Genomic DNA, 17,281 nt, shown 5'->3' on the forward strand with positions numbered 1-17,281 from the left:
ATTATTTCCCTCAACTCAGTTGGTTGGATGTGCACTTTTTCAGGTGTTTCAAAAGGCTAATGATTTTTAGGAAAAATAATTTGAGGACGAGGTGATTTTCAGGATTTATATATTTAAACTATGCCACCAGATACGTGGGGGATGTGTAACGTGTAGATAAGGGCCGGCCTCCATGTAGATATTGCTCAACTGGGGAATTTGTTCAGGCACGAAGTGAACAAAGAGATTAAATATTAACAGTGGAATGATAACTCTTCTTTCTGGTTAGACCTATCATTAGCAAGCCAGGAGACTTCAGACTGTCTGGTATATATATGAACACAAAGTGCCTTTCACTGTCAGTACCTTCAGCAGGGGAAGGTTACCAAGATGTTTAAGCAAGCCAGCATCATGAAACTGCTATTGCTGAGTCTGCTCTGTGTTTCCACAGTTAGATCCCTGGCTTCTCTAGATTATGATGATGAGGTTGTAGTAATGATGATAATAATTAATAATAACAATAGTAATGCTTGATCTTAGTTGTATGTATGACTTTATAAGCTTTTTAATGTAGTTAAATTACAAAAATAAAATGTTTAATTATCTCACAAACATATTCATCATCAGCTTTTAAGGTGTTCAAGGAAAATTGTAATTATTTTTTTTCTCATATATGTAACAGTAAACTGTAGGGTTTTTTTCTCTGTTTTCTGACGTATTTTCCTTCTTTTCCTTCTCTCTCTCTTTGTAGGAAAGTGACAACACTCCCAGGGTAAGATTGGATTTAAGTACATGTTCAGACATATTCAAGTAAGGACGTTTATTTAGCAATTTTAACATTTATTTAAGAGCATGAGAAACAAACTCTGCGTAAGTAAAAGAATAGCAAAATGTGTGTTAAATAATGCCTTGAGACTATTGAAGTCAATGAGAGTTTTTCCTTTGATTCAGTGGGCTTTGAATCAGGCTCTAAATGAGCAACAAAAGGAAGGAACTGGTTCCCAGTTCATACTGAACTGGAGTTAGAAAGAGAGAGGTAACATTCTGAAACAGAACTAAAAAACAACAAACAAACAAAAAATCCACCAAGGCCAGTCTAAAATTAAGGCATAAAAATGTGTATAGCTGGTATATTAATTTTGCTTAAGGAAAGAAATTTAAGATAAGTCAATATTTGATTTAAAATTGGATTTTAAAAAATCTTGTACAAATCCCTAAACAAATGAATACCAGGTTCAAAAATAAGAAATTATTTCATATGTGGCATAATTGGCTGGGTCTATAAATTGAATATGTTTCTGATATACTATTTTACCATATAACTTCCCAGCCATTTTCTAATGTACTCCGCTTATTTCTGATGTTTCTAAGAGTTTGATCTCGCAGCCATTACACATGTGGGTCTTATTTGTGAGAGTAGTCTCATTGCCCTCACTGGGCTACTCACAGTTAGGGTGTGAAGGATCAGATCTGAATATTTTGGTCTATCCTATTTCCCTTATTCAGAGGATTGTTATCCGGATGCTTAATTCTTTTTTGAATCCTACTAATAACTTGAAGCTCCATGTCCAGTGGCCATGAGTTGTGCAAAATAATCTATTTCTTTTTATCAGGTTTAAGTTTCTTGCTATTTATTTTTTATGAACCTTTTCTATTTTTGCTATTTCTGTTTTGAGATGGGAGGCTAGTATTATAGGGCAATTACAATATTTTCAGTATTGGTTTCAATTTCATCTTTTAACTGTCCTAACAATTTGTTCACTTTTTTAATGCCAAAGTACATTGAACAGATGTTTTCATTCAGCTACCCAAAATGATACTCAGGTCTTTTTCCCGCAAGGAATTAGTGTATTTCTTGAGACTAAAATGTGAGAGATAGAAGGCAAAATGATACCTAAAATATGCTAATAAATTGATGTATGCTATTTTTATATTTTATGCAGTTGATGTACATGTTTTTAAAATAATGATCCTAATTATAAAGAGTTTTTTCTCCCTCTGGCTTTGTGTAGGCTAATGGTGAAAAAGTGGATGCTCGAGGTCACAGACCAGTAGATAAAAGACGGGAGCCAACGCCAACTCTCAGACCAGCTCCTCCTCCCATTAGTAAAGGTGGATATCGGGCTCGTCCAACAAAACCACCCACTCGGGGCCAGAAGAAAGAAAGTGTCATTTATCCTGATGCAGGAGGCTGCAGGCATGCATCAGATGAGCTAGTAGGTGTATTTGCCTTGTAATTGCAGTGGAGACAGATAGTAATTGTATCCCTGCTTTCAGAAATGTGCTAAACCTCATAATGGTACTACCTGCAGCTCAGCAGGTATCTTGTGCTTGGAAAGTTCAGTAGCATTCAGGTGGTTACAGTGAATTCGATGCACTTCCCATTCTAGTGCTTTGATGATACCCCTCCAGAAACATTAGTCATCACTATTTTTTCAGAACTCATCTTTTTAAACTGTTGTGCCCTTTAATATTTTTCTCTTTCTTTAACAGTTGTGAGGAACAGTTTTCTTAATCAACCAAACACCGAAAAGTGACCATTGTAGTTCACTGACAGACCAACTCTGCTCTACCCAGGGGTGAAAGCAACTTACAGGACTTACCGGTACTGCCGAAGTCCTGAGGGGGGCGTGGCATCATCTGGAAGAGGTGTGGCCTCTCAAGATTTAAAGGCCCTGAGGAACCAGCTGTGGCTGGGAGACCCAGGGCCTTTAAATCAACCAGGGTCTCCCAGCTGCAGAGGTGGTGGGGAGCCCCCCAGGGCTCAGGGGCAAATTAAAGGGCCCAGGCTCTGGCCGCCAGGGGGAACCCCAAGATTTGCAGGGCTGGGGCAGGGATTTAAAGGGCCTCGAGCTCCTGCTGCTGAGGGAAGCCCGGAGCCCGTTAAATCCTGGCCCCAGTCTGGCCACCAGAGCCATGGCTGGGATTCAAAGGGCTCTGGGCTGCCCGCAGCCGTGGGGAGCTTTGAGCCCTTTAAATCCCCGCCCCAGCTCAGCCGTGGGCAGCCCAGAGCCCTTTCAATCCCTGCCGTGGAAGTCGATGCGGTCCAGCACGGTGTACTGGCTCTTGCCAGTATGCCGGACTGGACCGGCTTACTTTCACCTCCGACTGTATGTATGTGTATGTGTATGAATGTGTCACAAACAATGCAGCTGCAGCCTGCCACCGACCCCAGCAACCGGCCCCTGTGGGCTGCTGCCTGCAGAGAGCCAGCAGGTGCTGCTGGGCTGGGTCTGCCAAAGAGTGTAACCAAGGCAAAAACCACAGCCAGCCAGCCAGAGAGGGAGCCTGGCGAGGGAGGGGAGGGAGTCAGGGGTGAATGAAGGACAACTGGAATAGCCTTCATGAAATATACAAGATATTTAGAGAAAGTTTTGTCAATTTCAGCCTCTGCACTCTGCAGGCAGGACAAAACAAAAAGAGATCTGAGATTGCACCTGATGTCCTAAGGACATTTCAGGTGTTTGAATCAATATATAAAGAGGGTGGATTGGAATGAAAACTACCATTTCTTTCAAAGGAGGCTCAATAATTTCCCTGAATATTCAGTTTTCCCCTCCAATCCCTTTGTGGTTTTGTCTATGGGGGCTATTTGCTTTCCCTGTGAATCTTTAGTTGCTTTAGCAAAATTGCTTTGCCCAAAATAAACCCTAATCATCATGACACATCTTTCCACCAGGTTCTCCATGTTTTTTGTGTTGTTTTTTTTTTACAGTAACATTTCAAAGAGGATCTGCAAGCAGTTTGTACATCACAACCATGATCCTCTGCTGGGGAGTGAATGGGATAGATTTGAACTTGGAAATGGTTCCTGATTTTGATTGTGTATAGGAAATCCCCTCGTCCCAGGGGCAGAAGAGAACTGCTCCTGCCATGGTCACACACACCCAACAACAACTGAGAGTGAAATTAACAAGGATGCCAGAAATGGCTCCTAACTCTAGACACTGAACTGCACAGGGAACAGCTGAGTTTAAACTGTTCTTTTGCAGGCAGCAGCAGCAAATATCTCAGCCAGTGTCCCTACTGCAAGCTAGAGCCTAGAGGAGAACCCATGCTGGGGGTGAGGGAGGGGGGAAAAGCAGAGCCTTGTCTGCAGCCTGGCTGGAGGAGGGGGAGGGAGGAGATGAGAAACCAATGTGACAGTGAGTTTTCCCTTTCCACCTGCTTTTATTAGCTCTGGATTTAAGCTGTGCAGCCAAATGCTTGTATTTGTTGTGTATATTAGTATTGGAGAGATCCCCTCATCCCGGGGGCAGAAAAGGACTGCCCCTGCCATGGTCAAACACACCCTCCCCTCGACCTCCTCTCCCCAGCTACTGTGAGTGAAATTAACAAGGATGCCAGAAACCTAGCCCTGGGGGCTGAACCATCAGGGAACCGCTGAGTTTAAACTAGTCTTATGCAGGAAGCAGGCTTCTCTCTCCCTCCCTCAGTCAGTCTCCTTTTCTTACCGGCCTTCCGTACCGGCCCGTACCAGCTTACTTTCACCTCTGGCTCTCCCTTGCTTATGTTGAGTAGTACCTGGTTGAGCAAGTAGTCTTGCTGATTTCATGGGATTATTTGTTGAGTCAGATCCTACTTATGATGAGCAGGGAGGCAGAACTGATCCCTGAATGATGAATGTAAATAATTATGAGCTACATTGTGCCCCCATCACTTACATGGCTGTGCATTGGGAAGGAAGGAATAAGGAGCCTCTCTTCTCACTCTTCATGGCCTGCAAAAGGGCTGGCTAGAATTGCAAGACCTGTGGTTGAGAAGGCATAGGGACTGCAATTGAGATGCTGCCCTCCACTTGAGGAGCCATTCATTGGAGAGGTGCAGTGGAGTAAGCGGAGCCAAGGGTTCACTTCTCACTCCCAACCCCACTGATTCATTACCCTAGAGATGAAAGGAATGAAGATGGAAATATGTAGCTGTATCTTTAGGCATTATTAATTGAAAGAAAGATATAGCACAGATCTGCTTTAACATAATATATTACCCAGGGCATCTTCACTATCAAACATTTTTTCATCTATCCTGTACTGCATGGCTCTATCCAGCTGTCCAATATTCAAAGCAATCCCCCCTCTTTTTATATTCTTCAAGCATTCATTACATTCTACTATCAGTCTTCAACCCAAGCTCCTTTAGGTGGGAAATGTATGCAAAGACAAGTAGTATGTCTAGTAGAATGCTAACTTCCCTATACTGAACCAGTTGTGCATTACATTACCTCAGTTTTAGTCTCCAGTAAAAAGCATAAATTGTGACCATGCTGCTAGGCATCTTAGTATCTGAGAACTTATTACTTCTAACTAGAGATGACTCAAACAAGTTTGTTAAAGTTCAGTTAATCAGAAATGCAGGATTATTTTGGAGGCCTTTAGTAGGTTGGGTACTTTCTGTCTCATACTGCTTCACAATTTGGTGCTTTTGTATTTTTTTCATCTGTTTTGGTACATTTTCATCCTTAAGAGGAATAGTGACTGATGCTATAATAATAGTGCAAGCTTCCAGAGGAGATAATTTAAAAAAAAATTGTGTATGGTTGTTTCACATGAAAGATACTCAGACCTTACGTACCAGAGTAAAGTTAATACTTAATTCTGTGATTATGTGGGGGACATATATCTCAATATTTTTGGGTACCTGATATGGCTGTAGTGCTTGATGAATCATAATTTTTGTAGCTGCAGATGGTTAAACCATGAACAGTTGGTAATCCAGAAAAATTAGCCGAAAGCATGTGGTGGATCAGGGATATTAGGGAGTCTCCCCCTCCCAGAACTTTAATGAGCTATCAGAGGGGATCCCCTACTGGAACTTGAGCCTGTTTTCTCTATTTAAGATGGCAGTTTTTTTCCAAGAAATTGAATGTCTGAAGTATTTTGAGACCATATTGAGACAACTAAATAAATGGCCTAGATTTGCTAGATGCTCAGCAGGTTTTAAGATCTGGTTACTTGTTTAGGTGCCAAAATATGAGATTGGGAACCTAACTTTAGGCACCTAGTTTTATAAACCTTGGCCCTAATCTACAGCATTTGTAGTTGACTCTTTCCCCCTGCTTTTTTAGGGAGTGTTGTGTCCAACTGGGTGTGAGTTGCAAACTGCATTGGTAAAACAGGAAAAAAGTGTGAAATCCGACATTCGGGACCTAAAGAACAAAGTAGAGAAACAGTCCGAAACCTCTTCAACATTCTATGAGTACATGAATACACTAGAAGATAAACTGGCAAGAAGACAAAAACAAGTAAAAGGTACATTATTGTTATGCATCATTGCAGTAAATCAGTATTACAGACAAATTTGCATTGCTACAAGTACTAAATATATAGGGCTTGTTAAAAAAGGTTTCAGATAGGAGCATCAGTCTAAGTAGCTAAGGTGTCACAAATCCATAAAACTAAATCTAAAAAATCCTAGCTGAGGGGCCAAGGACCTGATCCTGCTTTTGATGAAGTCAAAGGTAAAACTTGCATGGGACCCTTAGGCCTGCGTCTACCCAACAATTAAACACCTGCAGTTGGCCCAGGTCAGCTGACTCGGGATCACAGAGCTCGGGCTGCGGCACTGTAAAATTGCTGGGCTCCAGCCTGAGCTTGAACGTCTACACAGCTATTTTTAGTCCCATAGCCTGAGCCCTGTGAACCCAAGTCAGCTGATCAAGACCAGCCACAGCCATGCTGCAGGTCTTTTATTCCAGTGTAGACGTACCCAAATGTCCCCAGCTCCTGGACAACCATAATAAGCTTCTATGCGGGTGTTTACTACAGGTCTTTGGCAGAAGAAATTTGTCCATTTATACTGAGCCATAATACAAAGTATATCCCTGTTACAGGGGCTAAAGCTCTTTGTACACTGTGAAATCAGGGAAGAGAGGGAAAGGACACACAGAGCACTCTTTTCATTTCTACAGCAGAAGTATATAATAATACTGGCTGGTTCATGATTTATAATTTGGATTAGAATATGCTAGTTGGAAAATGTTGAAAATTGTGACAATTGTTATACATTCTCTTTTCTAGATAATGAAAATATAGTTTCTCAGTACCACACAGAAATAGAGCAGCACTATACATACATCAGAGAGAACATGGACAACAACATCCCGTCTAGCCTCCGAGTGCTCCGTTCAGTTGTGGATACCTTACACAAAAAGATACAAAAACTGGAAAATGCTATAGCAACCCAAATGGACAATTGCCGCTCTTCATGCATTGTTTCCTGTAATATCCCAGTGGTGTCAGGCAAAGGTAACTCATTTACACATATAGAAATCTCTCCCTTCTGTCATTTATATCAATGTACAACTGGACAGATGCATTATGGGCACACGTTCACATTCCTCCAAAGCATATGACACCAGTCACCAATCAGGATACCATAGCTGATGGACCACTGGCCTGATCCCGTATGGAAAATCATATGTATTACCTATCTTATTTATCTTTTGTGAGTGGGATTTTCAAAAGCACCTAAGTGATTTAGGGGCATGAGTCCCACTGACTTTCAGAAAGGCATTGTGCATCAGTGGGACCTGTCATCAAGGAGTTTTTGAAAATCTCATTTTATAAGGGATTGTGGGACAATACAGGTATATTATTCTTTCTTTTGTGATTCCTTCTTATGTCATTTTAATTTATAATTTAAATCAAAGTGAAATCAAGCAGAATTAGATGTTTGTAAGATATTCCTGTATAATTAGTAAATAGAAATCTATTCTGTTAATTATTGTCTTTATGAAGAGGATTGTTCTACTAGATTTTCATGATCCCTCAGAAACATAAACTGTTGATTTATGATTGCAGAATGTGAAGACATTATCAGAAAAGGAGGTGAGTCATCTGAAATGTACCTCATTCAGCCTGATGCTTTCTTCAGACCATACAAGGTGTATTGTGATATGACCACAACAAAAGGAGGTAAGTGTGAGATAAACTATGGTGCTGTGACAGGGATAACTATAAATTTTCACAAAAATGAATTTGCACTGGTCCTGTATTTCTTTGTATTTGTGCTCATCTGAGATTATAACTTTTGGCACTAATTATTAGTTAATCTAAAGCAACTGTTCTCATGCTATGGCTTGTGAACCATTGCAGAATGCAGGGCCGCCTGGGGGGTTGGGGGCAGGGGGCGGCAAGTAGGTTAATTTGCCCCAGGCCCTGGGCCCCTCAGGGGCCCCACGAGCCCTGACCTGGCAGCGGTCCAGGTCTTTGGCAGCATTTCGGTGGCAGGGGGGGCCTTCAGTGCTGCTGCAGCTCGCCCACTTTGCCCCAGGCCCCCTGAATCCTCAGGGCAGCCCTGCCAGAATGTCATCTACAGAAAGTTTTGAGAACTACGTGCTGAGGGCTCTGAGTGCTGGAGTGGAAGGTGACCCATCCATAGTAGGATCTTTCTCTAATAAAGTTGAGAAAGAATTGTTGGATTGTCACTGATTGGGCTTGGTAGATGAAATTTTGACTCATTGAATATTTTACTGTGGCTAGATTGAAGTGCCATATCACAATTGTGCTAGGGAGCAAGAAGAGCATATGACTGCCCCCACCTCTACCTTCTCCAGGTTGGCTGTGTTAGGACTTCCTGGAGATTGGGTCCAGGCTCTGTGCAGAGTGCAAGGACTGAGCCCCAGATGCTCCCAATTTGGAGCAAGTGGAAGGGAATGGGCAGATCAGGGATCTTTGGCTCCTTTCCCACCCTACCCCATTCATTGGCCAGAGGAGTTGGCTGGGTGCATGGAGGGGAGTAACTTGCACACTTTCAAGGCCTGCAATGTATTAAAACCTCCAGTGATGGAGATTCCACAACCTCACTGGGTAATTTGTTCCTAATTGTAAGGGTAGTTGAGCACTGAAACAAATTACAGTGCAATCTCTGGTACTGAAGGTTTTTAAGAATAGTTTAGACAAATACCTGTTGGGGATGGTCGAGACCAGTGATGCTCAGACTGAGGTTCGTGAGCCGCAAGTGGCTCTTTAATGTGTTTCCTGTGGCTCTTTGCACATGATATGAAAACACTTTGTGATTTAATTATTAACCAATCTAAGTTATTAACCAATCAGGATGCTTTTACTATGTTATTAACCAATTGTGGTTGATAAAATAATAATATGTGGTCTGTCATTTTGCTGTGAGAATAATACAGATATAAACTAAATATTTCCCCGTCATATTGTTTAAATATGAACATATAATATTATAGTGAATGAAACAATGAATTAACATACAGTAGCTCTTTTGGGTAATGTTGATCGCTAATTTGGCTCCTGAACTACTGAGGTTTGAGTATTGCCAGTCTAGAAAATACTTAGTCCTACCTCAGTGCAGGGGACTGGACTAGCTGACCTACTGAGATCCATTCTAGTTCTTCATTCCTATGATTCTGTGCTGCTACTTCTTCCCTCTATGCCCCAAGCACGAGGGGAAAATGGGAAGAATTGTGCCTCTGAGACTTGCTCTGCTTCCCAGCGCTCCTCCTGGGGCAGCACATCTACTCGTCACCCCTAACTCACAACTAAGTAAATATCTAGCCAGGTATGAAAATGTTACAAGCATTCTTTGCTTCTGACATGGAGATAGACATTCAGGCTAGCACAACAGTTTAACTATTTATAGATTATTTCAGAAAGTGCACACTTGTCATAAACAGCTATGACAACACTCCAAAGATTGCACTTTTTCTTCATTAGTACTGTGATCACATATGTAATAAGGGACCAAACACGTTCCTTTAGGCCTCCCTTTTCCAGCCTGACTCACAAGATATGGTCCCACTTAATGTTAGTAGGTGGTAGAAGTAGACCCTTACGATATGGGATCCTCCCACTCTGCAGGGTCCTAGAGCCCGAGCTCCAGCCCAAGCCCAGAAGTCTACACAGCAATGAAACAGCCCCATGATCCCGAGCCTTACGATCATGAGTCTGCTGTCATGGGCCAGCCATAGGTTTTTCTTTCCTGTATAGACACACCCTAAGGGTTCAGTCCTGCTCCAGTTGAAGTCAATGGCAAAGCTCCCTGTAGTAGGGTTGACTTTCTCCTGAGAGCCCCCTTGTTGTCAGAGGTCACTCTGCAGTGCCCTGCCTCTGTTTCCCCCCTTTTAAAACTCCTTACACAGACTCCATACATTTTTTCTGTGGTCAGAATACCCATTCTTTGGGTCTGGATTCACTCACAGAACATAAACTAAAATAAAACATACAGTCCCAAATTAAAGTCCAACAGACAAACATTTCTCTTCCTACTCCCAGGTCTTTCTGCCTAGGGAGGCCTTTTTGCCTCCTGCTTGCTCGGGTCTCTCCCAGGCCTCCTTTCCTGGAGAGCTTTGCAGTCCCTTTCTTTTTGTCCCCCTGTTTGCTCAGGATCTCTCCTGCCTTAGCCGGCTATTTCCTAGCTGAAGTTTTAGTTCCAGATACCAGGACTCTGCTGGAACCTGCACACTCCTGGGAGTCTTTGCTCTCCCTGAGTGAGCACCCATCCATCCACCCCCTTCACTGCAGCTTCCAGCTGCTCTATCCAGGGTAATCACCTGATGTCTCTTGAGTTGTGCCTCTTTCAGTAATCAGGGGGTGGCTAGTCCCAGACCCTCCAGCTCCTCTTACACACCCCTTGACGCAAACAGGAGCAGGATTACACACTACTATTTGTTCTCTTGTTAATTGCAATTTAATTCAAATATTTTTGCCCCTGCAGGATGGACTTTAATTCAGAACCGCCAAGATGGCAGTGTTGGCTTTGGGAGAACATGGGATGCATACAAAAAAGGATTTGGAAATATTGCAAAAAGTGGAGGGAAAAAATACTGTGATACTCCAGGTAAAATTCTGAATATAAACCTTAAAGCGCTTCTTTTATTAAAACTTTTTTCTCGGGTTTCTTAAAACTGTCCACACTTGATTCAAAAGATGTTCATTAACTGTAGCAGATTTATGAGAAATAGTAAAGTTGCCTTAAAACATATTCTGAAAGTGGTTTCACTGAGTTTCCTTTTATTGGTTGTCAGGTGAATATTGGCTTGGGAATGACAAAATCAGCCAGCTTACCAAAATGGGACCCACTGAAGTTTTAATTGAAATGGAGGACTGGAATGGTGATAAGGTTTCAGCTCATTATGGAGGATTCACCATACAAAATGAGGCAAACAAGTATCAGATATCAGTTAGTAACTATAAAGGCACAGCTGGCAATGCTCTTATGGATGGAGCTTCACAACTGTACGGCGAGAACAGAACAATGACAGTTCACAATGGCATGTTCTTCAGCACTTTTGATAGAGACAATGATGGATGGTATGTACTTGCATTAGCAATTTTTTTAATATCAGGATAAAGCTATCAAATTGGAAATCTTACTGCTTTGTGTGCATCCGGGTATGGATTGTTCTACAGTCTTTCAGAACAGGCTAATATGCGCTAATTCTGCAAAATGTCACAATCTTTTAGAATATGTTTACTATCTGCTAGTCATCAGCCAAATGCATGCACTGCGCCACTGAAGTATCCAAGAGCAGAATCTGACCAAATGAAATTATGATTTAGACTAGAGCTGTACCAGAATCAAATACAGAGCACCTGCAGGCACACTGGAGTAGGGAGTTGAAGTTGTTCTAAAAATCACATCAGTGCCCACGGACTGGCACCTTTGGACACTGTATTATCATTCACATTAACTCATGAGATTATGGCCCCAATCTTGCTGTCACTGAAGCCAATGAGAATTTTGACACTGAAGTCAATAGGAGCAGGATCATTGGGCCTTAGTCAGCATGAGCCAAAAACAAAGATCTGCTGCTGAAATTAGCAAAATATCCTGTTCTAAAGGATAAATACTGCCTAATCAAGAATAGAAAGAATTTCAATTGTTAGTGATAAAGTGCATAATTTAGAATCTCTTTGGCACTATACCTCTAAAACGCCTCTAACCCTTTTACATAGTCATTTAGTCTATTATAATATTTACTAATAGAGGAATTGCTTGTGTTGGCAAATCCATATGCTACATATTGTTCGGTACCAGTAAGTTACAATGATATTTGCATTAGAAACACATATGCATAATATGACATACTATAGGAACGTTGTGTGCAAGTTTTCTTAGTTTTTAATTAAATACAGTAGGTGAATCCTTATTACCGTGCGTGGACTTATGCAGTGACTGCCAGTGGTAGCTAGTATAGAATATTTGATGTGGTAGTTCTCTTCTCTACCACTATCTTTTTCTACTATAGACACGCAAAAAAATTGTGCATTGGAGTGATCTATCATAAGCACATTTTCACTTTGTTATTTTTAAAATGTGTGTCATTTTTGATGCTTATCAGAATAAAGAATCAGGTATAGTGCAAATTTTCCTGTGCATTTCTGCCAATGCACCTCCAGCATCCCAGTTATTTAAATCTTTGACTTTTCTGAAGCAGATTTTTCTAATTCTGTGGTGGCCTTATGGGGTAAACAAACATACAGTAGAGACTAGAATAAGGTTGCCAGAATAATTTTCACCTCCTTCCAAAGTTGCATTTGGACCCAGATATCCAGAAATGAAAGTCTAGCGCATGAACTCTCTCTGACACCTTGTTTCTGTCCAGCCTCTTATTGAAACCACGTCCCATATAAGTTTTAGTTAGGAATGTAATTAGGTCTATCCTGTGACCATTTACAGAACTGTCAGGTATTAGCTGATGAGCTAAAACGATCTTGCAAAAAAGATGCAGCATTATTGTATACAATTTATTTGCAAATTCTTTGGGATAGTTTCTTAAAACAGGAGATTGCCGAATGGGGTGGTCTCTCATTCAAGATTAATTGTAGATGGATGTTTCTTCTGAGCCTAAACTTTTCATTATTGATTCTCTGGCTGTTTGGGCTCAGACTATATGCTATTATTCATAACACATACCCAGATGAAGTGTATTGAACACACTCTAGAAGATCAATCATCTGTGGAAAGTTCAGTGCTAACTTTTACTACATCTTGAGGTTCAGATAACACAGATTCATACACGCACACATGCACACACAAATAAGAATGTAAGATATAAGAAGTGCCCTACTGGGTCAGACCAAAGGTCCAACTAGCTCAGTATCCTGTCTTCCGACAGTGGCCAGTGTCAGGTACTCCAGAGGAAATGAACAGAACAGGTCATCATCAAGTAATCCATCCTCTGTCGCTCATTCCCAGCTTCTGGCAAACAGAGGCTGGGGACAGCATTCCTGCTCATCCTGGCTAATAGCCTTTGATGGACCTATCCTCCATGAACTTATCTAGTTCTTTTTTGAACTGTGTTATGGCCTTGGCCTTCACAATATCCTCTGGCAAGGAGTTCCACTGTGCGTTGTGTGAAGAAATACTTCCTTTTATTTGTTTTAAACCTGCTGCCTATTAATTTCATTTGGTGGCTCCTAGTTCTTGTGTTATGAGAAGTAGTAAACAACACTTCCTTATCTACTTTCTCTACATCAGTCATGGTTTTATAGACCTCAGTCATATCTCTCCTTAGCTGTCTCATTTGTAAGCTGCAAAGTCCAAGTCTTATTAATCTCTCCTCATATGGAAGCTGTTCCATACCCCTAATCATTTTTGTTGCCGTTTTCTGAATTTTTTCCAATTCCAATATATCTTTTTTGAGATGAGGTGACCACATCTGCACACAGTAGTCAAGATGTGGGCATACCATGGATTTATATAGAGGCAATATGATATTTTCTGTCTTATTATCTATCCCTTTCTTAATTATTCCCAGCATTCTGTTCGCTTTTTTGACTGCCACTGCATATTGAGTGGATGTTTTCAGAGAACTGTCCACAGTGACGCCAAGATCTCTTTCTTGAGTGGTAACAGCTAATTTAGACCTTATCATTTTATGTGTATAGTTGGGCTTATGCTTTCTGATGCACATTACTTTGCATTTATCAACATTACATTTCATCTGCCATTTTGTTGCCCCGTCACTCAGTTTTGAGAGATCTTTTGTAGCTCTTCGCAGCCTGCCTGGGTCTTAACTATTGTTAGTAATTTTGTATTTTTTTAAATTTTGTATTTTGTAAAAATGTATTGTATTGTTTAGCTACAGTGCATCTGATACTGTTAACTGTGTTACCCTTCCCTCCCCACCATCTCCCAGGGTTCATGCAGATCCAAGAAAACAGTGTTCTAAAGAAGATGGTGGTGGTTGGTGGTACAATCGATGCCATTCAGCCAATCCCAATGGCAGATACTATTGGGGAGGACAGTACAGCTGGGATATGGCAAAACACGGCACAGATGATGGAGTTGTATGGATGAACTGGAAAGGGTCATGGTATTCATTGAAGAAGATGAGTATGAAGATTAGACCATTCTTTCCACAATAATCGTCATTCAAATGAACAACATCAAATGTTTTCATGTGCATATCAAAGTTAACTTCTTTCAGTGCATGATATTTGATTTTGCCTCTACATAAGAGAACCAAAAATATCAATGTTTATATGTCTGACTATATTGTGACTTGAATTGGAGAAGTCATGCTGAATATAAACCTTTGTCTGACCCATTAAAAAAAACTTGAAAGTGTCTTTTGTTCCATTTGTACTTGATCTCAGGATGGAAGTAACTGACAGCTATCTTGTTAGTCCAGAAATAGATCAATATCAGAAATATCCATTCCTTTTTCTTATAAAACAATTCAAAATCAGATATGAGGCGGGAGAGAATAATTTAGCTTTAGTGAAAATTTTTAAAGTAACTAAAGTCTTAAAACAAAAGTGTCTTTTTAATTATACTTATTTATATGTTACCAGTGAATAAGCAAATGTGTTCAAATAGGTGGCAGAAGATATATTAATGTTCATTAAACGTTTTCTACTACTGCAAAAGAATGTATTCTTATTCAGAAAAATGTAGAAAGTAGCACAAACAAAATTATTTCTTTGACCAACACAGGTTACAGGAATCTTGTGACATTTCACTCAGCACCCCTTTCTCCACTTCAGGACCAGTCCCAGAAGCAAAGCTCCCTCTTGCAGCCCTCCTCCTACTGAGATCTCTCAGCCCTTTATAAGTATCACCTGACCACTTCCCAGCTTGGTCTTACAATTGGACAAAGCTGCCTGGCCTAAGGTCCCTGGCCCATAGAGGGGCAGACTGCCCTGTTACAGCCTCCATAGGGAGGCAGAAGCCCCCTTTCTATGGCCACAGATTCTTGTCCACACCTGGTCATGGAGAGGACCTCAGTATTTCAGCAAAACCTCCACTGATGTTAAGACAAGAAGCTTAGTCTGACAAGAAATGAGTGAGGACTACAAGAGTGTATCCATGATTATCCCTTTGTCAGTAACTAAAGATGTTGTTACAATACATGCTAATCCATGTGATTAGAAACAGGAAGAGTCCACTCACACTCTGTCATCAGTCACACAAGGAAAACTCATGCACAGTAAATATTTGTTGGCTAGCTTTTACCTTAAAGGTAAACATCTGCAGGATAAACACAATGCATCCTTGGTACTCACACAATGTAATTGTTCTTCCATACAGATAAGCTTTTGATTAAAAAAATTCTTATCAGTATGTTGTTGTATTAAAAACAGCACATTTGTATATGAACCGTAGCTACACACTACAAGAAAGAAATATACAAAGAAAAAATGAACTATTAAACCTAGTATGCTATTATGAACCATTCACACTAAGTACTAGTATTCTGTTACTAAGCCTATTAAAGTCAATGGGATTCCTCTCACAGCAATGTACTACTGAATGTGAGTAAATGTGGCAGAATCAGGCCCTAACAGAACGTAGAGGCTTTCAATCAAATGCTTTCCACACCCTGAATAAGGTTGTTTTGGGAACCTTGCCTTGGTGAGTTACAGTGATGTATCTTATTTTAAAAAGGTAGTAGTTACTGTGAGCTAGCCACCAGGCAGAGATGGGGGGAGGTGCCACTTGTGTAAGTATTTGCAGGACTGAGAACTAAGATGTCCACAGCCATCTAGAAGTCATTCCTCCAAATGCATAAGTGTTTTCATTTATTAAAGGTAAAGCCTGCCTTCCATCCCCCTTTGTGGCTATGAGAGAATCTGAATCCATCAGAAACAATGTTGTTCTGCTGTGCAAGATGGGACACTCCTAGCACATCACACTGTACACTGTGTGGAGATTCACTTCACCACAGTGTGCAGGGACCTTTGGGAGGGGCGCAGAATGAGACTGTTCAATTGTTGACTACACAAATCCACTGGCCAAAACTCATAAAGAGAGGAAATAATACAATACTATTCACACTTTGCAGATGAGAAACTGAGGGACAGAATGCTTCAGATTTCATGTTTGACCTGGGGCAAGTCATTTAGATTTCCCCTAGGTCAGACAGGAAATCTGAAGCAAAATGGGATTGAACCCACATTCCTGGAATCCCAGTCCAATGACTTCACCAGAAAAGCAACTTTCCTCTCTAACTGAATTTTTTTTACTTTGGGAGTTTATGACAGGCAAATACTGGATCCAACAATGCTATTTGTACAGTGACTTTCAAGAGCAATAATTGCATTTTAAAAGGGTTGTAAAGGTTTTATAAATTTCCTATGTGACTTATGTGATGTCCTCCTTGTGAGTAAAGGATGTTCATGTGTTGAAAAGGAGACGATACTCTAGATTTTGTGGGTTTACCATTGAAAAGGCCCAGCGTTAGTCTAACAATTCATTCTGAAAGGAAGCCTACTACAAAAATATAAACTTTGTATTGTAAGTGATATATTGTATAATTCGGAGCATAGGTACCCACTCATTTTCTAACTTGTTAAAGGAGGGCTCCCATTCCTAAGTGTCCCTTTTCAAGGAATATTTTAGAATATTGCAGTAAGAGTTTGTGTGACTTTTAAAAAATTCTTCAATGCAGTTGAGGTAAATGGTTAAGTTCAGCAAATCGCCGCCCTGTACTTAAGCAGGGAGGAGTTTGGCTTCTTGGCCGGGAGAAGAAGGCAATGCTTTTTGGCTTGGGTGAGGAGGGGAGATGTAAAGCTGCTGAAAGAGCTGCCAGCGTGGTAAATGACTTACCATGTAGGAATGATGGGTTTAAAAAGGTCAGCTGGGCCTGGCCACTCCCTTTTCACTTAGAACGCAACTCTTTATTTAAGTATATAATGGATGTTCAGTTCAGGTACTCCATAAATTAAGGCACAAAAGAACAAAAAAATGGCTTGGAAAAGGAATTAAGGAGAGGTGCTTGGTAATTGAGCAAACTAGGAGCAGTTGGGGACTCCTATGATTGGAACAGCAGGGAGCCAAGCTCCCCCCATCAGTATAGTCCACCTTAACCCCTCCTATGAGGGGGTGTGGT

General features: G+C 40.9%; 1 protein-coding gene across 3 annotated transcripts; it reads left to right on the forward strand.

Moving 5' to 3' along the window:
- The first annotated feature begins 369 nt into the window (after positions 1–369).
- FGB (fibrinogen beta chain) lies at positions 370–14,315 on the forward strand. 3 transcript variants are annotated; one of them, XM_050946515.1, is made up of 9 exons: positions 370–465; positions 731–751; positions 1,992–2,195; positions 6,044–6,227; positions 6,996–7,223; positions 7,779–7,892; positions 10,660–10,782; positions 10,970–11,255; positions 14,087–14,315. In XM_050946515.1, the coding sequence occupies exons 1-9, from the start codon at positions 370–372 to the stop codon at positions 14,313–14,315; spliced, it is 1,485 nt and encodes a 494-aa protein (XP_050802472.1). The 3 variants fall into 3 exon arrangements, with proteins under 3 accessions (XP_050802472.1, XP_050802471.1, XP_050802473.1); XM_050946514.1 differs by lacking the exon at positions 731–751 and having other exon boundaries at positions 391–507; XM_050946516.1 differs by lacking the exon at positions 731–751 and having other exon boundaries at positions 391–465.
- Positions 14,316–17,281: the final 2,966 nt, after the last annotated feature.

The sequence above is a fragment of the Gopherus flavomarginatus genome, chromosome 3 (genome assembly GCF_025201925.1).
Source record: "Gopherus flavomarginatus isolate rGopFla2 chromosome 3, rGopFla2.mat.asm, whole genome shotgun sequence".
NCBI classification, from domain to species: Eukaryota; Metazoa; Chordata; order Testudines; family Testudinidae; genus Gopherus; species Gopherus flavomarginatus.

Excerpts from the sequence above, each read along its gene's own strand:
- FGB (XM_050946515.1), top strand. The coding sequence starts at position 370 with ATGTTTAAGCAAGCCAGCATCATGAAACTGCTATTGCTGAGTCTGCTC. Across the intron at positions 466-730 it reads CTCTAGATTATGATGATGAG|GAAAGTGACAACACTCCCAG; the intron begins GTTGTAGTAATG and ends CTCTCTTTGTAG. Across the intron at positions 2,196-6,043 it reads GGCATGCATCAGATGAGCTA|GGAGTGTTGTGTCCAACTGG; the intron begins GTAGGTGTATTT and ends CTGCTTTTTTAG.